Source organism: Takifugu rubripes, chromosome 5, assembly GCF_901000725.2.
Source record: "Takifugu rubripes chromosome 5, fTakRub1.2, whole genome shotgun sequence".
Taxonomy (NCBI): Eukaryota; Metazoa; Chordata; class Actinopteri; order Tetraodontiformes; family Tetraodontidae; genus Takifugu; species Takifugu rubripes.
In genome coordinates, this window is record NC_042289.1 from 11,637,877 (window position 1) to 11,653,557 (window position 15,681).

The following is a 15,681-nucleotide window of genomic DNA, read 5'->3' on the forward strand; positions in this document are numbered from 1 at the left end:
GAGGGTTGATGTCTCACTTTCCTTTTTCTCACTGGTGTAAAGACCTGGCCGGACGTGTTCACCCTTTATAGATCAGTTACTACTCTAAAGCTGGATGGAAAACAGGAGCAGCTTCTGGTGTGACATTCTATTTTTTTTCCTTTGACAAAATAAAGGAGATAAAATGGGATCTTGTCATGGAAGGGTGAGAGTACTAATGGCCATCACACAATCACACACTCCCAGGAAAACCTGGGGACTAACGGGAATTCCTCTTTTGTGGTCGGTGTCTGCTGAGGGAATAAAAAGATCCATGAATCACACGTGCTCCGACAGGTCGATCCCTCATCTTGAGCTGTTTCTTGGAAGCTACTGTGTGTCCTTACATCAAGGTCTGAACTTGTGAACATCAAATTTGCAAAAAAAAAACACTGGAGCAGGAATAGAGAACATGACTGAACTGAGAGCGTACATGATGGAGCCCTGGGGGGAACTGAGGTGAGCAGAATATCATTTTGTGAACGTTCCACTTGAGGTGTTCTCATTATCATGCATTAACCTCTCCATTCTCCCAGCGGCTGTGGAACTAGGAGATGCTTTTGTGTTCAGACACAGCTCTGACCTTCCCTCCACAGCAGCTCTTTTTCACTCCTTTCACTTCATCTCCAACAGCTTTCTGACTGAACTACGAGTTCAGTGCAACAGTTAGGCACAAAACAGTCTAATTTAACTACGATTCCTATGGTTTTAGAGGTAAAAAAAGATTTCTATATACTTTTTTATTATTTATTTATTCACACATTAATATTTGTACACAGAAGAGTTGCTGTTGAATGGATGACAGTGCTTTTGGCAGGAAATACAAAAATATGCGAGACAAATACCAACAAACTGTTCACCTTTAATTCGTTTGCACCCTGAATTAATACAAGATCGGACAGCTACATTTTTACTACTAAAAATAGCAGCTTTAACTTCAGCAGTAACTTATTAATGGGTAAAAATGTTTTGCTCCTTAGTTTTACAACAGCAACAGCAAATTTCACATGTGGCCATCACAAAAAGTAGCACCCGAGCCTGCAGAAACCACCTTTGACCTGAATATTTTTAACCTTAAGTTCTGTCAAGGCAATGAACACACATAACAAATGACAGTCGTTCAGACTAAAATATGTAGCAGTGAATCTCAGCTGTAACAAATCAGCAGGTCAACAAACCTGTAGCAATAAAAGACCAGCCGTTTAGCATATAGACGGTCCAAAATAAAGTATAATAACTCTAGGGATGCATGTGCTGTACAGGTAAATAAAGTGGTAGTGTTATGCCACGATTTCTGTCAAATGAACTGAGATCAAGTGTCAGTAGTTCAAAAACTACTTTTCATGACTATAGGAAGGAGACCTAAATCACAGGGAATACGAAATAGCCCTTGAATTGTGCAGAGCTGTTCTGTTTCTTTGAAAATGACAGGTATTTTATCAAATACAGCATAGATCTGGAATTTTCTTTCCACATTCTGCAAAACTCACCACCTAATCCTTCATAAAATGAAAAGACTTTTTAAAAAAAAATCCCTCTCATGTGACCTTTTCCTCTTTCCCACACCTTCCCAGTGGTCCTTCAGCTGTCTGTTGACCCGCTGCCCTTATTCTTATTGCGACTGAGCGGAAACGTCGACTTGCTCTGGGGCTGGGTCATTTTGCTTGCCAGGTAGACAAAGGGTTCAATCAGTGTGCGCCGGTCCACCACCGACACCTCCCACAGACGCACTTTCTCATTCTTGGCCCAGTTCTGCGCCATGTTAACGTCAACCCTCCGCTCATTCTGCTTGTCTAGCTTGTTACCCAACACAACAATGGTCACCTGTGGATCCAGACCAACAAACATGTAAGGAAATCTTTAAGGCCGTCTTGTACAGTGGTATGTAAATAGATGAAATCTGTAAATTGGACAGTTCCAGCTACATGTATTAACCATAAACAAACTCTCACACTTAAGGATGTCACCAGCTTTAGTCCTCACCTCTTTCTTGTCTCTGTGACGGTCAATGTCCTTCTTGAGAGCTTCCATCCGCTTAAAAGACTCTTTACTATCGATGCTATAGACGAGGACAAAGCCATCTGCAAATGTGTAGTAATGTCGAGGAAATTCCATTCCATCACGAAGACCCCGGGTGTCATAAAAGCGTACCTGCTCTCTTGTACCACGATCTGTCTCTATAGAGCCAATATAGATATCCTCCAGGGTCTCCATGGACTCTGACCCTAATGGTGGATAAACAATGCCATATTTTAGCGTGGTGTTGGAACAAAAGGTGATGGAACAAACAGATGTGTATCAGCAGAAATGCCTGTAAATTGAAAATGCATCTTTTTTTCTTGCTGACACGAGAATAATAATATTCATGCAAGGTAATCATTTAAGGATTTATTCAACTGAATCCAGCACAGTGACTTACTGGCTTTCTTTGAATGTGTCTTAATTACCTGCAACATGATTTGCATACAAAAGTTGTTCCAACACAGCAGTTTTACCAACTGCCCACTGGCCGCACACAACCACTTTGCAGCTTTTGCCCATGATTCAAACTGTCAATCTGTTTTAGGAAGACACACACATACACACACGCACACGCACACACACAATTTAATGAAATAAACGGGAAACATTGCCAACGTAGGTCATGCATAACTGCACTGATACACCCATTAGTTGCAAATATTTATATAACGCACATAACAGTAAAGGCAAGAAAACTTGCCATTTGTGATGTTACGGCGACATTAGCTACCCGTATACCAATAATAAGAGCTAACCAGAATGCTAAATGGTTAGCTAATAGCAAAGAATTCGATTACGACTGAAAAATCCTCACATGGCGCTAACTATAAGCTTAAAACGTCTGCAGCAAAAATTAAAATATCCATAGGGTTACAATCTGTCTAACAATAGATAAATAATGACACAGTTCTGAAAATAAACGGGAACATATGCTACCGTCCTCTTACCTACAGCGCTACTTCCTGTTTACACTTTGCCATAGGAGCGCTTCGACACTGCAGCAAGTGGCCCCGCCCCTCCTTCCCATTGACGGCAAAATGGCGGCCGACAGTGATATGGATCATGACATGGAACTGCTAAGTGACGAAGAATTAGAGAGGTATTGCACTTAAGACTTTGATGTCACGGTTTTATGTGTATACCTATGATTGAATGTCGCACTGCCAGGTCTTAACGAAAATGATTGTCACGTCATCTTTTTCATATAGCACCTCGAAAGCTAACTGGTGCTACCGCTAACTGTTCATCGCCTCGCAGCGTGTTAGCTTGGTGGTTCCTCACTTTGTATCACCCTTTGCTGCAATTCTCGCCCTAGATTACTTTGGGTTTCGTAAAACATGTTCAGGCGGGTAATGCGTCTTTTACATACGTGTGCTATCTAAGTATGGTGCGTGCAGGTCAGCTCGATATTAACATTTATCCACTTTGCGAGGTCTGGATGCTGTGAAACACGATTGACTTCCAAAAAAAGTCATGTCAGTGGCCGGTGGGATGGTGTCATATGTTCCTGGCTCGGCTGCCCGATGTGCATCGCAAATAGCCATCTGATGGAAGCCATCTATGTTTAGCTAAGTGGGGGCAGAGGTAACGGTGGTTGTGTCGGGGCCATGCTGTTGTTCCATGCTGATGTTGTGAACGTGTTTCTTATGTCTTGTGATAATGACATTTTTGAGAAATGCCTCCTCTCATTGTACCTTGTTTGTCCAGGGAGGCGGAGAGCTTCAAGGAGCAAGGCAATGCTTTTTATGTGAAGAAGGATTATTCAGAAGCATTCAATTACTACACCAAGGCCATCGGTAATTAGTTGTTACTTTCCGCGATCTTCCTGTCAGTTTTGAAGAGCCAAATAACGTTTTGTCTATGATTGCATGTCAGTAATTTGTATTCATATATTCATGCTTGGCAGACATGTCTCCGAAGAATGCAAGTTATTATGGAAACCGAGCAGCCACGTTAATGATGTTGTGTCGGTACAGAGAAGCTTTAGAGGATTGTCAGCAAGCTGTACGACTAGATAACTCCTTCATGAAGGCAAGTCCCGGGAAAAGAAGCATTTTATTACTGGGAAAGGCCTCTTGTGTTTTACAGTTTCATCAGGTATTTCTTACACTATGATGTGAGTAAGTTGGACCGTTTGACAACATTGTACAAAAAGCAGATGGACCTCAAGAAACAGAACTTAGATCTATAGTATTTAAGATGTAGATTGTGAGCTGTAAATCTTCTACGCACAGGGGCATCTACGAGAGGGAAAATGTCACCTGTCCCTCGGCAACGCTATGGCTGCCAGCCGTTGTTTCCAGAGGGTTCTGGAACTAGAGCCAGACAGCAGCCAAGCCCAGCAGGAGGTCAGGATAACTGGGGTTTGAACTCCAACAATTCACACCTGATTATCCATGAACAAAAAAGTCACATTTGTACTGACCTAGTTTGAGCATCATATTACTGTGCATGCTTAAACAATACTACTGGGCACCAATAAATCCTTTATCAACATTTACTTCCAGCTGAAAAATTCCGAATCCATCCTTGAGTATGAGAGAATGGCAGAGATTGGATTTGAGAAGAGAGACTTCAGAATGGTCAGTTGTCTAGTGACTGGAATATTGCCTCTTTGCAGACAAGCGCCGGAGAGTAACTGTTGGTGATTTGCAGGTTGTTTTCTGCATGGACCGGGCCTTGGAGTACGCACCGAGCTGCCACAAGTTCAAGATACTGAAGGCAGAATGTTTGGCCCTTCTGGGACGCTACCCTGAGGCTCAGTCTGTAGCCAGGTACAACAACATCACAGATGATGGGATTCGCTGTGACAGTCGTGAAAATGTTGCTCATGCGACCTGTCTTTGTATAGTGATATTCTGCGAATGGACTCAACTAATGCAGATGCCCTGTATGTTCGTGGTCTATGTCTGTATTATGAGGACTGCATTGACAAGGCCGTCCAGTTCTTTGTCCAAGCCCTGCGCATGGCTCCTGACCACGAAAAGGCTCGACTGGCATGCAGAGTGAGTATATTTTTCCGCACGCTTGACTTTGAACGTTGTGTTTAGGCCCAAATGTCGAAATCAAATGCTGCAACTGCTCTTTGAGGTGTTTTGGGTTACTTTTGTGAACTTGTTCGATAGAATAACGCTAAGGATGATCACCTTTGCAGAATGCCAAGGCACTGAAAGCCAAGAAGGAGGAGGGGAACAAGGTGTTCAAAGAGGGAAACTTTGAGGCAGCGTATGACCTGTACTCCGAGGCACTAACAATAGACCCAAACAACATCAAGACAAACGCCAAACTCTATTGTAACAGGGCGACGGTTGGATCAAAGGTGAGAAATACACACCGGGCAGACGTTTGTGTTCATTCGGGGAGAATCTTAACCGTGTGGTAATCAAGTTGTGTTAGAAATGAGTTGTGATTGTCCAGCAGCATGTTTTGAGATGTACAGCCTCTGTAGTCTAAACGCAACACAGATGACTCCTCTCGCAGATGATACCAGATGTTATTATCCATTGGTCATATTCTTCATATTTCCATGCTGTTCTGTCTCTCAGTCTCATGGTGACGCGTTGTTCCTTTTCTTTTAAAGCTTAACAAATTGGAGCAGGCCATTGAAGACTGCACAAAGGCCGTTAAACTGGATGAGACCTACATCAAGGCCTATTTACGGAGAGCACAGTGGTAAGTCTTGGTTTTCCTTTTTTTGACGTGGCTGGAGGGAGCTTTGATTTCAGTGTGGCTGTCAGGGTGATTAAATGTATTTTGCTGCAGCTACATGGACACTGAACAGTACGAGGAGGCCGTGCGAGACTATGAGCATGTTTACCAGACAGAGAAGACAAAAGGTCAGAACCAGGATGCTTTATTACTGCTGAGATGACTCGGATTCCTTGTTCTTTGCTCTGCTTGTTTTTACCCTCTCCTGCTGCTCTGCTACTGTAGAACACAAACACCTCCTGAAGAACGCCCAGCTGGAGTTGAAGAAAAGCAAGAGGAAAGATTACTACAAAGTTCTCGGAGTGGACAGGAACGCCACAGAAGAGGAGATCAAGAAAGCGTATCGCAAACGGGCGCTTTTACACCATCCAGGTGCTTACACACGAAAGGTCCCCAACGTGTCCTCACAGCCTTCGTTGTGCAGATTGACATCGGGTCACTGTTCTCTGTTCAGACCGCCACAGTAGTGCGAGCTCTGAGGTTCAGAAGGAAGAGGAGAAGAAGTTCAAGGAGGTCGGGGAAGCCTTCAGTGTGCTGTCAGACGCAAAGAAGAGGTCTCGATATGACAGCGGTCAGGATCTTGAGGATGAGGGCATGAACATGGGAGGTTAGTAACGGAGGAACACGTCAGGTTGGAGGTCTTGAGGATCGGTAAAGTAAAGATGGAGTGTGTGCTCCACTCAGTCCATTCAGCTTATTTAACTAGCTTGAGCTTGTAAAGCCTGAGAAGAACTATTATTTGTTTGGTGTTCTTTGTTCTAATTGTGCTCTTTGTGTCCCTTTCCAGATTTTGATGCCAACAACATTTTTAAGGCGTTCTTCGGGGGTCCCGGTGGTTTTAGTTTTGAAGGTACATTTTGCATCATATGTGTGTATAAAACTGTAAGAAACCGTATTAGTTGTGTTAATTTTTCAGCTAATTTGAGTGTGTTAACTTTCAGCATCTGGACCAGGAAATTTCTTCTTCCAGTTTGGTTAACTGGAGGACCTCTCTACCCAAACAGTTCTTACATCAGGACCTTTCAACAATGCCAACCCCTCAACCCACCATCCATATTTAATGACTGACTCATAGTCAGATTCTTGTCTATGCCACTGACTGAATGATGCAGCCTGAAGACGACATGCAATATAAGATTTAAAGCACGTACAGAAGGGAGACCAAAGGTCTGGTTTCCGTTCTCCCACAAATGGAACAAATTTACAGTCTGTTGTAGCTTTTAGGTGTCCTGGTCCAAAGGTTCTCTCAGCTGTTGATAGAATGTGCAGCTATTGTATCAGAGCTTTTAGGGGGGTCATTGCTGGAAATGACATCCTGGGGAAACTCATTGAGCATTGAGCAAGTTATTACCGAGCTGCCTCCGACTTATTGCTGAGCAGGTATTTTTGCATAGAAAAACGAATAACTTGCTCAATGATTCGGGAAGAAAAACAAAAGCCTCTCCACCCTCTTGAAGAAACTGTCAGAGCGTTGGCAGCTGTCAATTCGCACTGAATCCTGCCCACCTGTCGAAAGCCAATAGGTAGATTTGAGCACTGTTTTCACCCGTCTAGTCTGGGCGTATAAAGCGTGAAGACTGCAGTGGAGACAGCTGTGCAGTGTTTGTTGGCAGCGCGTTCTGCATTTACAGGTTGCTACATACTTTATACTGGAATGTAAAGTCTTGTGATGATGCCTATTTTTTCCATTTTTTTTATATATGTATTTATTGACCACCTGTATATGATGAGGACACTTTTCGGCCATGTGAAACTCTAAACCAAGTACAGATCAGGATTGTCGGATAGATTCGGGGCGCTAACTTCGTGAAGGGAACGTGTAGAAGAATGGATGCTTGGAGGTGTGAATGTGATCCGAACCGGTTAGTTTTACTTAAGACGGCAAAAACTTTTGGAGGAAGAAAGTTTCATTTTGTAAGAGAGACCTGATATGACAGTGGATACCTTGTATTGTTATATTCTTGATTGTACGCTGGTTTATCTTGTGATCGAAGAAAAGCCTCCTCATCTTTTTCATTGTTTTGGTGAAATCATCCTTTCTTTCCCCCAACCAGCCGTTTCAATAAAGTTGGCCATATCTTGGTTTCCCCAAAATTGTTTCCTTTGTTCTGGTCAAGTAACAAAAGTCATTTTACATATATCACATTTTTAATACTAACCCACATTAAATCTCATGTATGAACTTTAAAGTTGACCACTAAATAAATCCCCGGCGTGGCCGCTAGATAGCGCTGTTGCGCACGAAGTTTGTTAGAATGGTTTCTATGGATACCACAGGTGACCTGAACCCGGTGGCCAGTTTGGACAACTAGAAATTTATTTGTGGCAAAATAAAATGTCAGACACAGAAGGAGACGATGAGCGGCGAAAGCCAAAAGGGGTTTTTTCGACTTTAGTGGCCAATGGAGCCTGGCTGTACCAGAAAGGAGAGTATAAAAAGGCCATTGAAAGCTACACAACGGTAGGTAGCTAACAGGATAGCTCCTAGCAAGAGTTCATCATTCTGCAGGGAATAAAGTAGAATATGGCAATCATTCTCTTTCCTTAGGCACTGACCCTAAAGCCTGGTGACACGACCTGCTTTGTTGGTCGGTCCAAATGTTACCTGAAGATGGGTCAGTATGAACGTGCGTTAGAGGACGCAGACGCTTCAATCGATAAAGATAAAACATTTTTCGAGGTAATCAGCACTTTTTGGGAGTCTCTTCTTAATCCTACATCTTGACCCTGTCAATACCCCCGAACGCCTTTGTATGGTAATGTTTTGTAGGGTTTGTACCAGAAAGCAGAGGTGTTATACTTGATGGGGGAATTCCAGTCTGCACTGGTGTTTTACCATCGGGGACAGAGGATCCGCCCTCACACACAGATGTTCAGATTAGGTATCCAGAAAGCAGAGGAGGCTATTGAAAACTCGGTTGGCAGTAAGTCTTTTAACCGGTTTCTTTTATTAAAAAGTCTTTGTGTCCCAAAATATTGACTTCTATGAAACCAGCAGTTGCTAGAGACGTTATAGATTTTGTGTAGTTTAATTTCTTAATTCTATGAAATGCAAATAATTAAGTGGCTGCAACAGAGAACCTAAAAATGCATGCTCCTGCACCTGTATCTATAGGCCAATACATCTTTCCACTTTAAAGTCCTTTGCTTGTGTGTGCGTGTGTGATTTAGGGCCAGAAGATGTAAAGACCAAGATAAAAGAGCAGTTAGTTTTACAAAAAGATGCGGTGAGTGATCATATTAGGGGCTTCCTATAGATTTGGACAATAGTTTTGTGATTATTCCTGACCTTTTTCCAAATGAATATCCTGGGAAGAGAAACCAACCGATCGCTGCCGTCGAGTATCTGACACGGGAAAAGAATCAGAAGATTCAAAAGACTCCAAAGAAAGAGAAGACAACCAGAAAACTGCTCAGAGAGTTTTACACTGACCAGAAATATCTGGAAGGCCTGCTCAAAGACAAAAGTAACTTAGCAAAATGAACTCGATACTTATTTCCCCCACTTTTATTTCTAATAATTTACAAATTTTCAATGTTTTGTAGATTTGGTGAAGAGTAAGATGAAGAATGGGGACAATCTGAAGGATGTCATTGAGGAAACTCTTGCATATCTTGACATTTGCACTGAGTTTTGGAACCAGGAGTGCCCTGAAACCCCGGAAAAGGAGAAGAAAATGAATTCTAAAGGTACTTCGTCCTCTCCCCGAATGCCAGCAGAACCTGCAGAGTTTCTGCTGAAGAGTCTAGAAGACATTGATGAAGGTAAACTGAACCTCGGCTTGAACTTATTGCTGATTTATTGTTTAAAATACTTAGCTGTATATTTTCCAACATAGAGTTGACATCTGGAAATGCAAAAAGTGGCCTAAAAAAGGCAGAAGAAGTGCTGAAGACTGTGCAGGGATGGTCAGAGAAGGAGTTCCCAAACAAGAAAGAGGTTTTAGGGAACCTGCACGGGTGCATTGGAAATGCCTGGATTGAGTTAGGAAAGATGGACAGAGCATTGGAGCATCATCACAAAGGTCTGGAGCTGGCAGAACAGTGGTGAGAGCTCTGAGAATCTTCACCCGCATCATCAGTCATTCTAACCAGCAGACAATGATTTCAAACGGCCGCTGATCTGTCTGATTGTCAGTAAACTCCCAGAAGCCACGTCCAGGGCTCTGGACAGCATCGGGCGGGTTTATGCCCAAATGGGAGAGTTTCAGCAGGCCATCCAGGTGTAAGTCATTTATGTAAAACTAACTGTGCTTTTTGATGCTTCGCAACGAGGTTCCAAAACATTTGAATGTTGGGCGCCGACCCATGATCATCATTATGTGATTTAGCTGGGAGAAGAAGATCCCTTTGGTGCGAGGTGATCTGGAGAAGACCTGGCTGTTTCATGAGATTGGTTGGTGTTATCTCGAGCTCGGACGCCACGAGGACGCCCGGGACTACGGTGTCCGTTCAGCTGCTGCCGCCGATGAAACTGCTGATGAGAAATGGCAGATCAACGCCAGCGTTCTGGTAGCGCAGTCACAATGTAAATATTCTTAGTGTCTTTACCTAAAAATGCTGACCCAGATCTTTATTTTCTGCATGTCAGTCATTTAAATTAGGTTATATGATATTATATATGCAGTAAATGTTATTTACCTGATTTCAGATTGTAAATTTCTGTTTTCTTTGTCTCAGTGAAACTCGGAAACATGGAGTCAAGTGTCTCCTACTTTGAGAAAGCCCTGAACCTGGCCAGACGACACCAAGATTCTGCCATCATTAATGCGATCCAGAAGGTTTCTTCCTTAATGAGCTTTTTGGTTTTGGTCTGCACGTTACTTAAAGGATATTTTTCACCAATTATCATTCTGGTTTTAGGCTCTTGATGAGGTGGAGCAGCATTGAGGATGTCATCGAGTCCAACTAATGTTCATTAACATGTGTTTAAACAGAATCAATGATTTAAAATCAACTTGTGAGAATTTTCCTGTTTCTGTTATAATTGAAGACAGCAAAACAAGTCATTTCAGTGTCATTTTGTCTTCAAAATTAAAATACTTCTGGGTGTGAATGCAACGGGAAATGTTCCCCAAACACGGCAATCGAAATTCTATTATTGCTAAAATATGTAGATAAATGAAATGTGTTCAACAGGATGGGAGCAGACCATCATATTGATCATATTTATATCATTCGTTTTTATAAATTAGCCCTTTAAATTAATAGTGAAGAGTCAGGATGGAAAGTTATTTATCTCCTTTTTGTGTAAACACAATTAGCACAATTAGTTTTAGTTTGTTTTTATTAATAATTCTCTTTTTTGTGGGTACCTGTTTTTTCCTCGTGTCAGGGGCGTGTGCATGACCACGCCCCGTCGCGCGTTCCCGTGAACTGGTACGTGCGTGTACATGTGTGCCTCGTAATCGTGCTTTGTATTCAGAAGTAGCGCGTGGTCAGCAGCAGCAGCATCTCGAGCTCCACGGCGGCCTTTAACGGTAAGAGACGCGGCGTACGAGCACACAAAAGGAGGCGTGTGGCGGCCTTCACCTCCCTTCATATCGGCCTGTTTACAGCGACAGCCTCCAGTAAATTGCTCCGCCGGCATTGATTGACTTGCACGACGCCAGAAAATGGCAGAAAGTTTGTCCACGGCATGCGAACACGGTTTACCCGCTGGTGGTGGTCGTGGTCCGGGTCGTGGTCGTGGTCGTGGTCCGGGTCGTGGTCGTGGTCCGGGTCCTGGTGGTGTGGGCGCTCGCCTGAAGCGCACCCCGCTCCCGCCTCGTCATATTGTGCGCGTCAGGAAATGTCGGGGACTCTTGGTTCGCGTTTGAACCCCGCTTCTCGCTCACATTTGGGCTTATACCCACGGCCTAATGTCACACATTGTGGTTAAATGTGCCCAGTTTTGAAGCCGCCTCTTACTGCGCAGTTTGGTGCTGCGTTTCCTGACTTTTATGCGTGTCAACATTTCCTTTTCTCACTTTAGTTACAAACGACTTCAACGTAGGCCGTTTGATTTTAGCCTTAAATAGTTTGCAAAATGTGTTTATTTAAATCGCAACTGCTTCGGCTTCCCCTTTTGTCTCATGACAAGATTGCGTTTCGTTGCGTCTGCTAAATCCGTCATAAAGGGTTAATCTGCCGCCCAAGAGGGACTTTAATCAATCCTCCATTTTCTTGACGATAATTCTCTTAAGGTTTAGCGAAGATATAAAAATAAAGCAATAGCGGAAACTCAGACACAATATTTGCAGCCTTCAAAGCGCTTTAATGAGCCTGATTATCAGATCTGTAATACAAAATCTGACTTAAATGACGCTTCTTCAGGGTGTTGACACTGCTTTCATCTGCAAACATTGTCAGTGAATTCATGGTTATTCAGTAACTGGTTCACATGTGGGCTAGTCTTCACATATCAATGTTGACCTTCTAAAACCTTTCTCCTTTTTGTGTAAGGTGCGTTAATTCAGACGTGAAAACAAACATGGATGCCGAAATGAGCAATGAGGTTTCAGATGCTTCCGAGCCTGTGCAGCCAGAGGAGGCTGTAATGGAAAAAGAGGCTGTGTCATGCGTGGAGATGCCAAAGGAATCCACAGAGCCTGAGAAACCAGCAGCTGCAGAGGTCGCTGTTAATGGCCACGAGACACAAGCCATAAACCTGAAAGAAACGGAGGAGGTGGTTGTGAGCGAAGCTGTTAAGCTGTCAGAAGAAAAAACGGGAATGGAGATTGAGGTGAATTTGCCCGGAGAAGAATCAAAAATGGAGTCAGCAGAAAAGGATGACTCGTCAGAAAAGGCTTCTGGACCAACTGCGGACAACATGGATCCTGAGCAGCCACCCGGGGCTGTCCCAGAGCCTGTCCACGTGCAGACGCCTCTGGCAGACAGTGCCCCTGAACCGGAGCCAGAGAAATCTGTACAGTCGGCTCCAGAATCCCAGCAACCGACCAGCCGAGAAGAGTCGGCGCCAGTGATGAGTGAGGCAGAACTGCAGGTCACAAAGGACACTGGAGCGGGTGGTGATGTGGCTGACACCACAAAGGAGAAAGAAGCCAAAACGGAAGCAACAAGCGATGCCAAACCGCCAAATGATGAGAAGGACGTTGAACCCGAAGCCAAAGAGCCCGATGCTGTGAAGGTAGTTGATGAAGGAGCCAACAACGAAGGCGTTAAGTCTGAGAAAAGTGATCCTGAGCCTGAAGAGGAACCAGTCTCCGCAGCTGGCTCCCTGAGTTTTGCTTTCCTGGAACAAGAGAAGACCAAAGAGACCCTGCGACTCTCTCGCACCATTGTTATCTTAAGAGGCCTCCCAGGAAGCGGTAAAAGCTTCTTGTCCCGCGCCATAGCTGATGTTTACCAAGATCAATGCTCTGTCATCTGTGCTGACGAACACGGTGTGAAACCAGAAAACCCAGAATCATCGGTGGATGCTTACAAGGCTCTGGATGAGGCTGTCGTGGCCTGCTGTGGTGCAGCGACATCTTCGCCGCTGCTGATGGTGGTGGACGACACCAACCACTCCCTGGATCGCCTGGCTCGCCTGGCGGAGATCGCGGAGCAGCACCACTGCGTTACCCTCTTTTTAGAGCCGCGCACCGAATGGAGCAGAGACGCGGCGCAGCTGAGCAAGAAAACCAAGCGTGGATTAGCAGAAGCCCAGATAGAAGTCATGAAAGGTCAGCTTGAAGGAACATCACTTCCTCTCTTCTTTGGCTGGTTCCTTCTCTCGCCTGCCAAGGAAAAGATTTGCTGCACCTCCATGGATTTCCTAAAAACACTTGACACCTTGGAAGCTTTCAAGAAACACTTGAATGACTGTGAGTGTATACAAAATTGCATTTAAGTATCGAATACTTTGTAATCTGAGACTAAATAGCTGTTGGTCTTCATCCACAGTCACCCAGGAAGCTGACAAAGAGGTGGATTTGGAGCAGTACTTCAAATCTAAGGGGCCCCTCCACTGTACTACAAAATTCTGCAACTATGGAAAAGAAGACGGCGCCAAAGAGTACGCACAGAATCCGGTATGTTATCACAAATGTAGCGCGCATGTATTTTACATCACACACCCGGTGTATTAAAACTAATCCTGTGTTGCCTCATTTTGCTTTGATCCCCTCCAGGCCGTGAGAGAATTCTATGGTTCTGTCTCAGAGCTGTCTCTGAGTGCTCTCTTTGTCACTCCTCGCACTGTCGGCGCCTCGGTGGCCCTCACCGAAGAACAGCTTCTGCTGTGGCCAGCCGATGCCGAAAAGGAGGTGGAGGGTGCTTCCTCCCTACCCCTGGGAAGCCGCGCCCATGTTACACTGGGATGTGCAGAGGGAGTGGAGCCAGTTCAAACAGGTTTGGATCTGCTGGAAATCCTGGCAGTGCAGCAGGGAGGGCAGAAGGGGGAGCTCGTCGAGGAGATGGAGCTGGGCTCGCTGAGCTACTACGGAGAGGGCAGATGGCTGCTCAGTCTAAGAGAGCCGATCCGCACCCCAGCCTGCTTCTCCAGCGTCTACGGACCCAGAGAGGTCGTGCCCACCAAGAAAGAAGGCGAGAAGAAAAAGAAGCTGAAGTGCTCCATTCTTTAGATGGCAAACTGGAGGGCCTACATGATCGGTGAATTAAAACACAGGCTTAATTCTGTGCAAGGTTTGTGTGTTTTTGAGTGTTAATTTTCAGTTGTAGTCACCCCAAATCCACAAGCTGTGTGCCTTTTTACTCTTGATTTGCACCACAACCCAAAATGCCTTCTGACCAGCTAGGCTCTTTAACATTAATGCATCATATTCCACGTAGACCTTTGCTGAAGTGTGATTACAGTTCCTGCCATCTTAGACAAAAGTAGCATAGCCTGTTCCCACAGCTCTACAGTTATCTAAAAGATAGATTTATCTACCAGCATCTTTCAATATTCAGCTATACAATGACTAGGTACTCTGCATGCATTCTCTTACATATAAACACATTTCAAACATTATACACATGCATTGTTGCTTCAGCACAGTTGCTGTTTCTTTTGTCTTAGCTGGAAGGTGCAATGGCGAGCTGTTGTTTTCGTGCAGATATGTACGTGCATCCAAGGAAGAACTTATACTTTATGGGCCGAAGTGTTTTGGTTTAAATGTATTATGTAAATGTTGTTCAGAGGTCCTTCCTTGTAAAATCTTTGCACTGTGCTTGGTTTAAAAGGGAGACTGCTGAAGAAATTGTTTCAGCACCTTGCACTTGGTAATTGTCAAAAGCTGTGAATTCCAGTCCATGTTTTGCAACGTTTTGTAATCTTTTCTACTGCGCAAGACTGCACCATTGATCCCTTTTTTATCTCCATGCACTTCTAAAGTATTGCATTTCAATTTGTATCCTCTATGTTGTAAAGGGCAAGTCCTACTTAATGTAGCTCACAATTTTGCACTTGTTTTGTACACTTAATAAAAAACATGCTTTGCTCAAGTCGTGCAGGTTATTGTCTTTTTACTGAGACTAACGCCTTTGGCTTCTCGTCAGCCTCAATTAATAAATGAAGTAATCGTGAAAGGTCTATTTCGCATGATGTTGGTTTAACCAGCAGATGGCGCTCTGTGCTCATGTAGTTTAACAGCTGTTTTGACGTCACCTATATATTACATAATTTTTTGAAAAGGTTTTAACAAATGTAATCGAATATGGCAGGCTGGTATCTAATTTAGGTCATGGCCAGGTGAAATCATGAATTGCTTCACATTTGGCACTTTTTTCGGTCAGAGGGCAGTGTGCTCGCGATTTGCTGGCCGCGTGCAACATGAAGCGATCACCTTATTGGTTGATGTGTGAGTAAAGGACAATGTTAACCAATCACCGTCATCGAAGCCCAATTATCTCGCTTTTTAGAAGAGTGGTGTGAGGTTTAACAAGAAAAAAAATTATGCCACTGTTTCCCATCATCTCATTTTAAATTTATGTATTACTGTATACAGA

At 43.9% G+C, this 15,681-nt stretch overlaps 4 protein-coding genes across 5 annotated transcripts; 3 read left to right on the forward strand and 1 right to left on the reverse strand.

Annotated features, from left to right (window-relative positions):
• Positions 1-859: 859 nt before the first annotated feature.
• nkiras2 (NFKB inhibitor interacting Ras-like 2) lies at positions 860-3,121 on the reverse strand. Its single transcript, XM_003964800.3, has 4 exons — positions 2,988-3,121; positions 2,466-2,575; positions 2,002-2,243; positions 860-1,842 (listed from the first exon to the last, which is right to left on the reverse strand). Exons 2-4 carry the CDS (start codon positions 2,557-2,559, stop codon positions 1,600-1,602), a joined length of 579 nt encoding a protein of 192 aa, XP_003964849.1. The 5' UTR covers positions 2,560-2,575; positions 2,988-3,121; the 3' UTR covers positions 860-1,599.
• On the forward strand, positions 3,018-7,839 carry dnajc7 (DnaJ (Hsp40) homolog, subfamily C, member 7). The gene is made up of 14 exons (XM_003964883.3): positions 3,018-3,139; positions 3,748-3,836; positions 3,947-4,071; positions 4,275-4,388; positions 4,548-4,622; positions 4,696-4,814; positions 4,892-5,045; positions 5,195-5,359; positions 5,621-5,712; positions 5,803-5,876; positions 5,974-6,120; positions 6,203-6,355; positions 6,536-6,598; positions 6,690-7,839. Exons 1-14 carry the CDS (start codon positions 3,078-3,080, stop codon positions 6,725-6,727), a joined length of 1,470 nt encoding a protein of 489 aa, XP_003964932.1. The 5' UTR covers positions 3,018-3,077; the 3' UTR covers positions 6,728-7,839.
• A 101-nt stretch (positions 7,840-7,940) lies between these two features.
• Positions 7,941-10,804, forward strand: odad4 (outer dynein arm docking complex subunit 4). Its single transcript, XM_003964884.3, has 11 exons — positions 7,941-8,209; positions 8,297-8,428; positions 8,519-8,672; positions 8,920-8,975; positions 9,065-9,215; positions 9,295-9,513; positions 9,588-9,795; positions 9,887-9,973; positions 10,080-10,276; positions 10,429-10,529; positions 10,612-10,804. The coding sequence occupies exons 1-11, from the start codon at positions 8,084-8,086 to the stop codon at positions 10,636-10,638; spliced, it is 1,458 nt and encodes a 485-aa protein (XP_003964933.1). The 5' UTR covers positions 7,941-8,083; the 3' UTR covers positions 10,639-10,804.
• A 273-nt stretch (positions 10,805-11,077) lies between these two features.
• Positions 11,078-15,177, forward strand: cnp (2'',3''-cyclic nucleotide 3'' phosphodiesterase). Of its 2 annotated transcripts, none has more exons than XM_011604169.2 (4): positions 11,078-11,228; positions 12,193-13,556; positions 13,636-13,763; positions 13,863-15,177. In XM_011604169.2, exons 2-4 carry the CDS (start codon positions 12,221-12,223, stop codon positions 14,313-14,315), a joined length of 1,917 nt encoding a protein of 638 aa, XP_011602471.1. In that variant the 5' UTR covers positions 11,078-11,228; positions 12,193-12,220; the 3' UTR covers positions 14,316-15,177. The 2 variants fall into 2 exon arrangements, with proteins under 2 accessions (XP_011602471.1, XP_003964934.2); XM_003964885.3 differs by having other exon boundaries at positions 11,102-11,228; positions 12,207-13,556.
• The last annotated feature ends 504 nt before the right edge of the window (positions 15,178-15,681 follow it).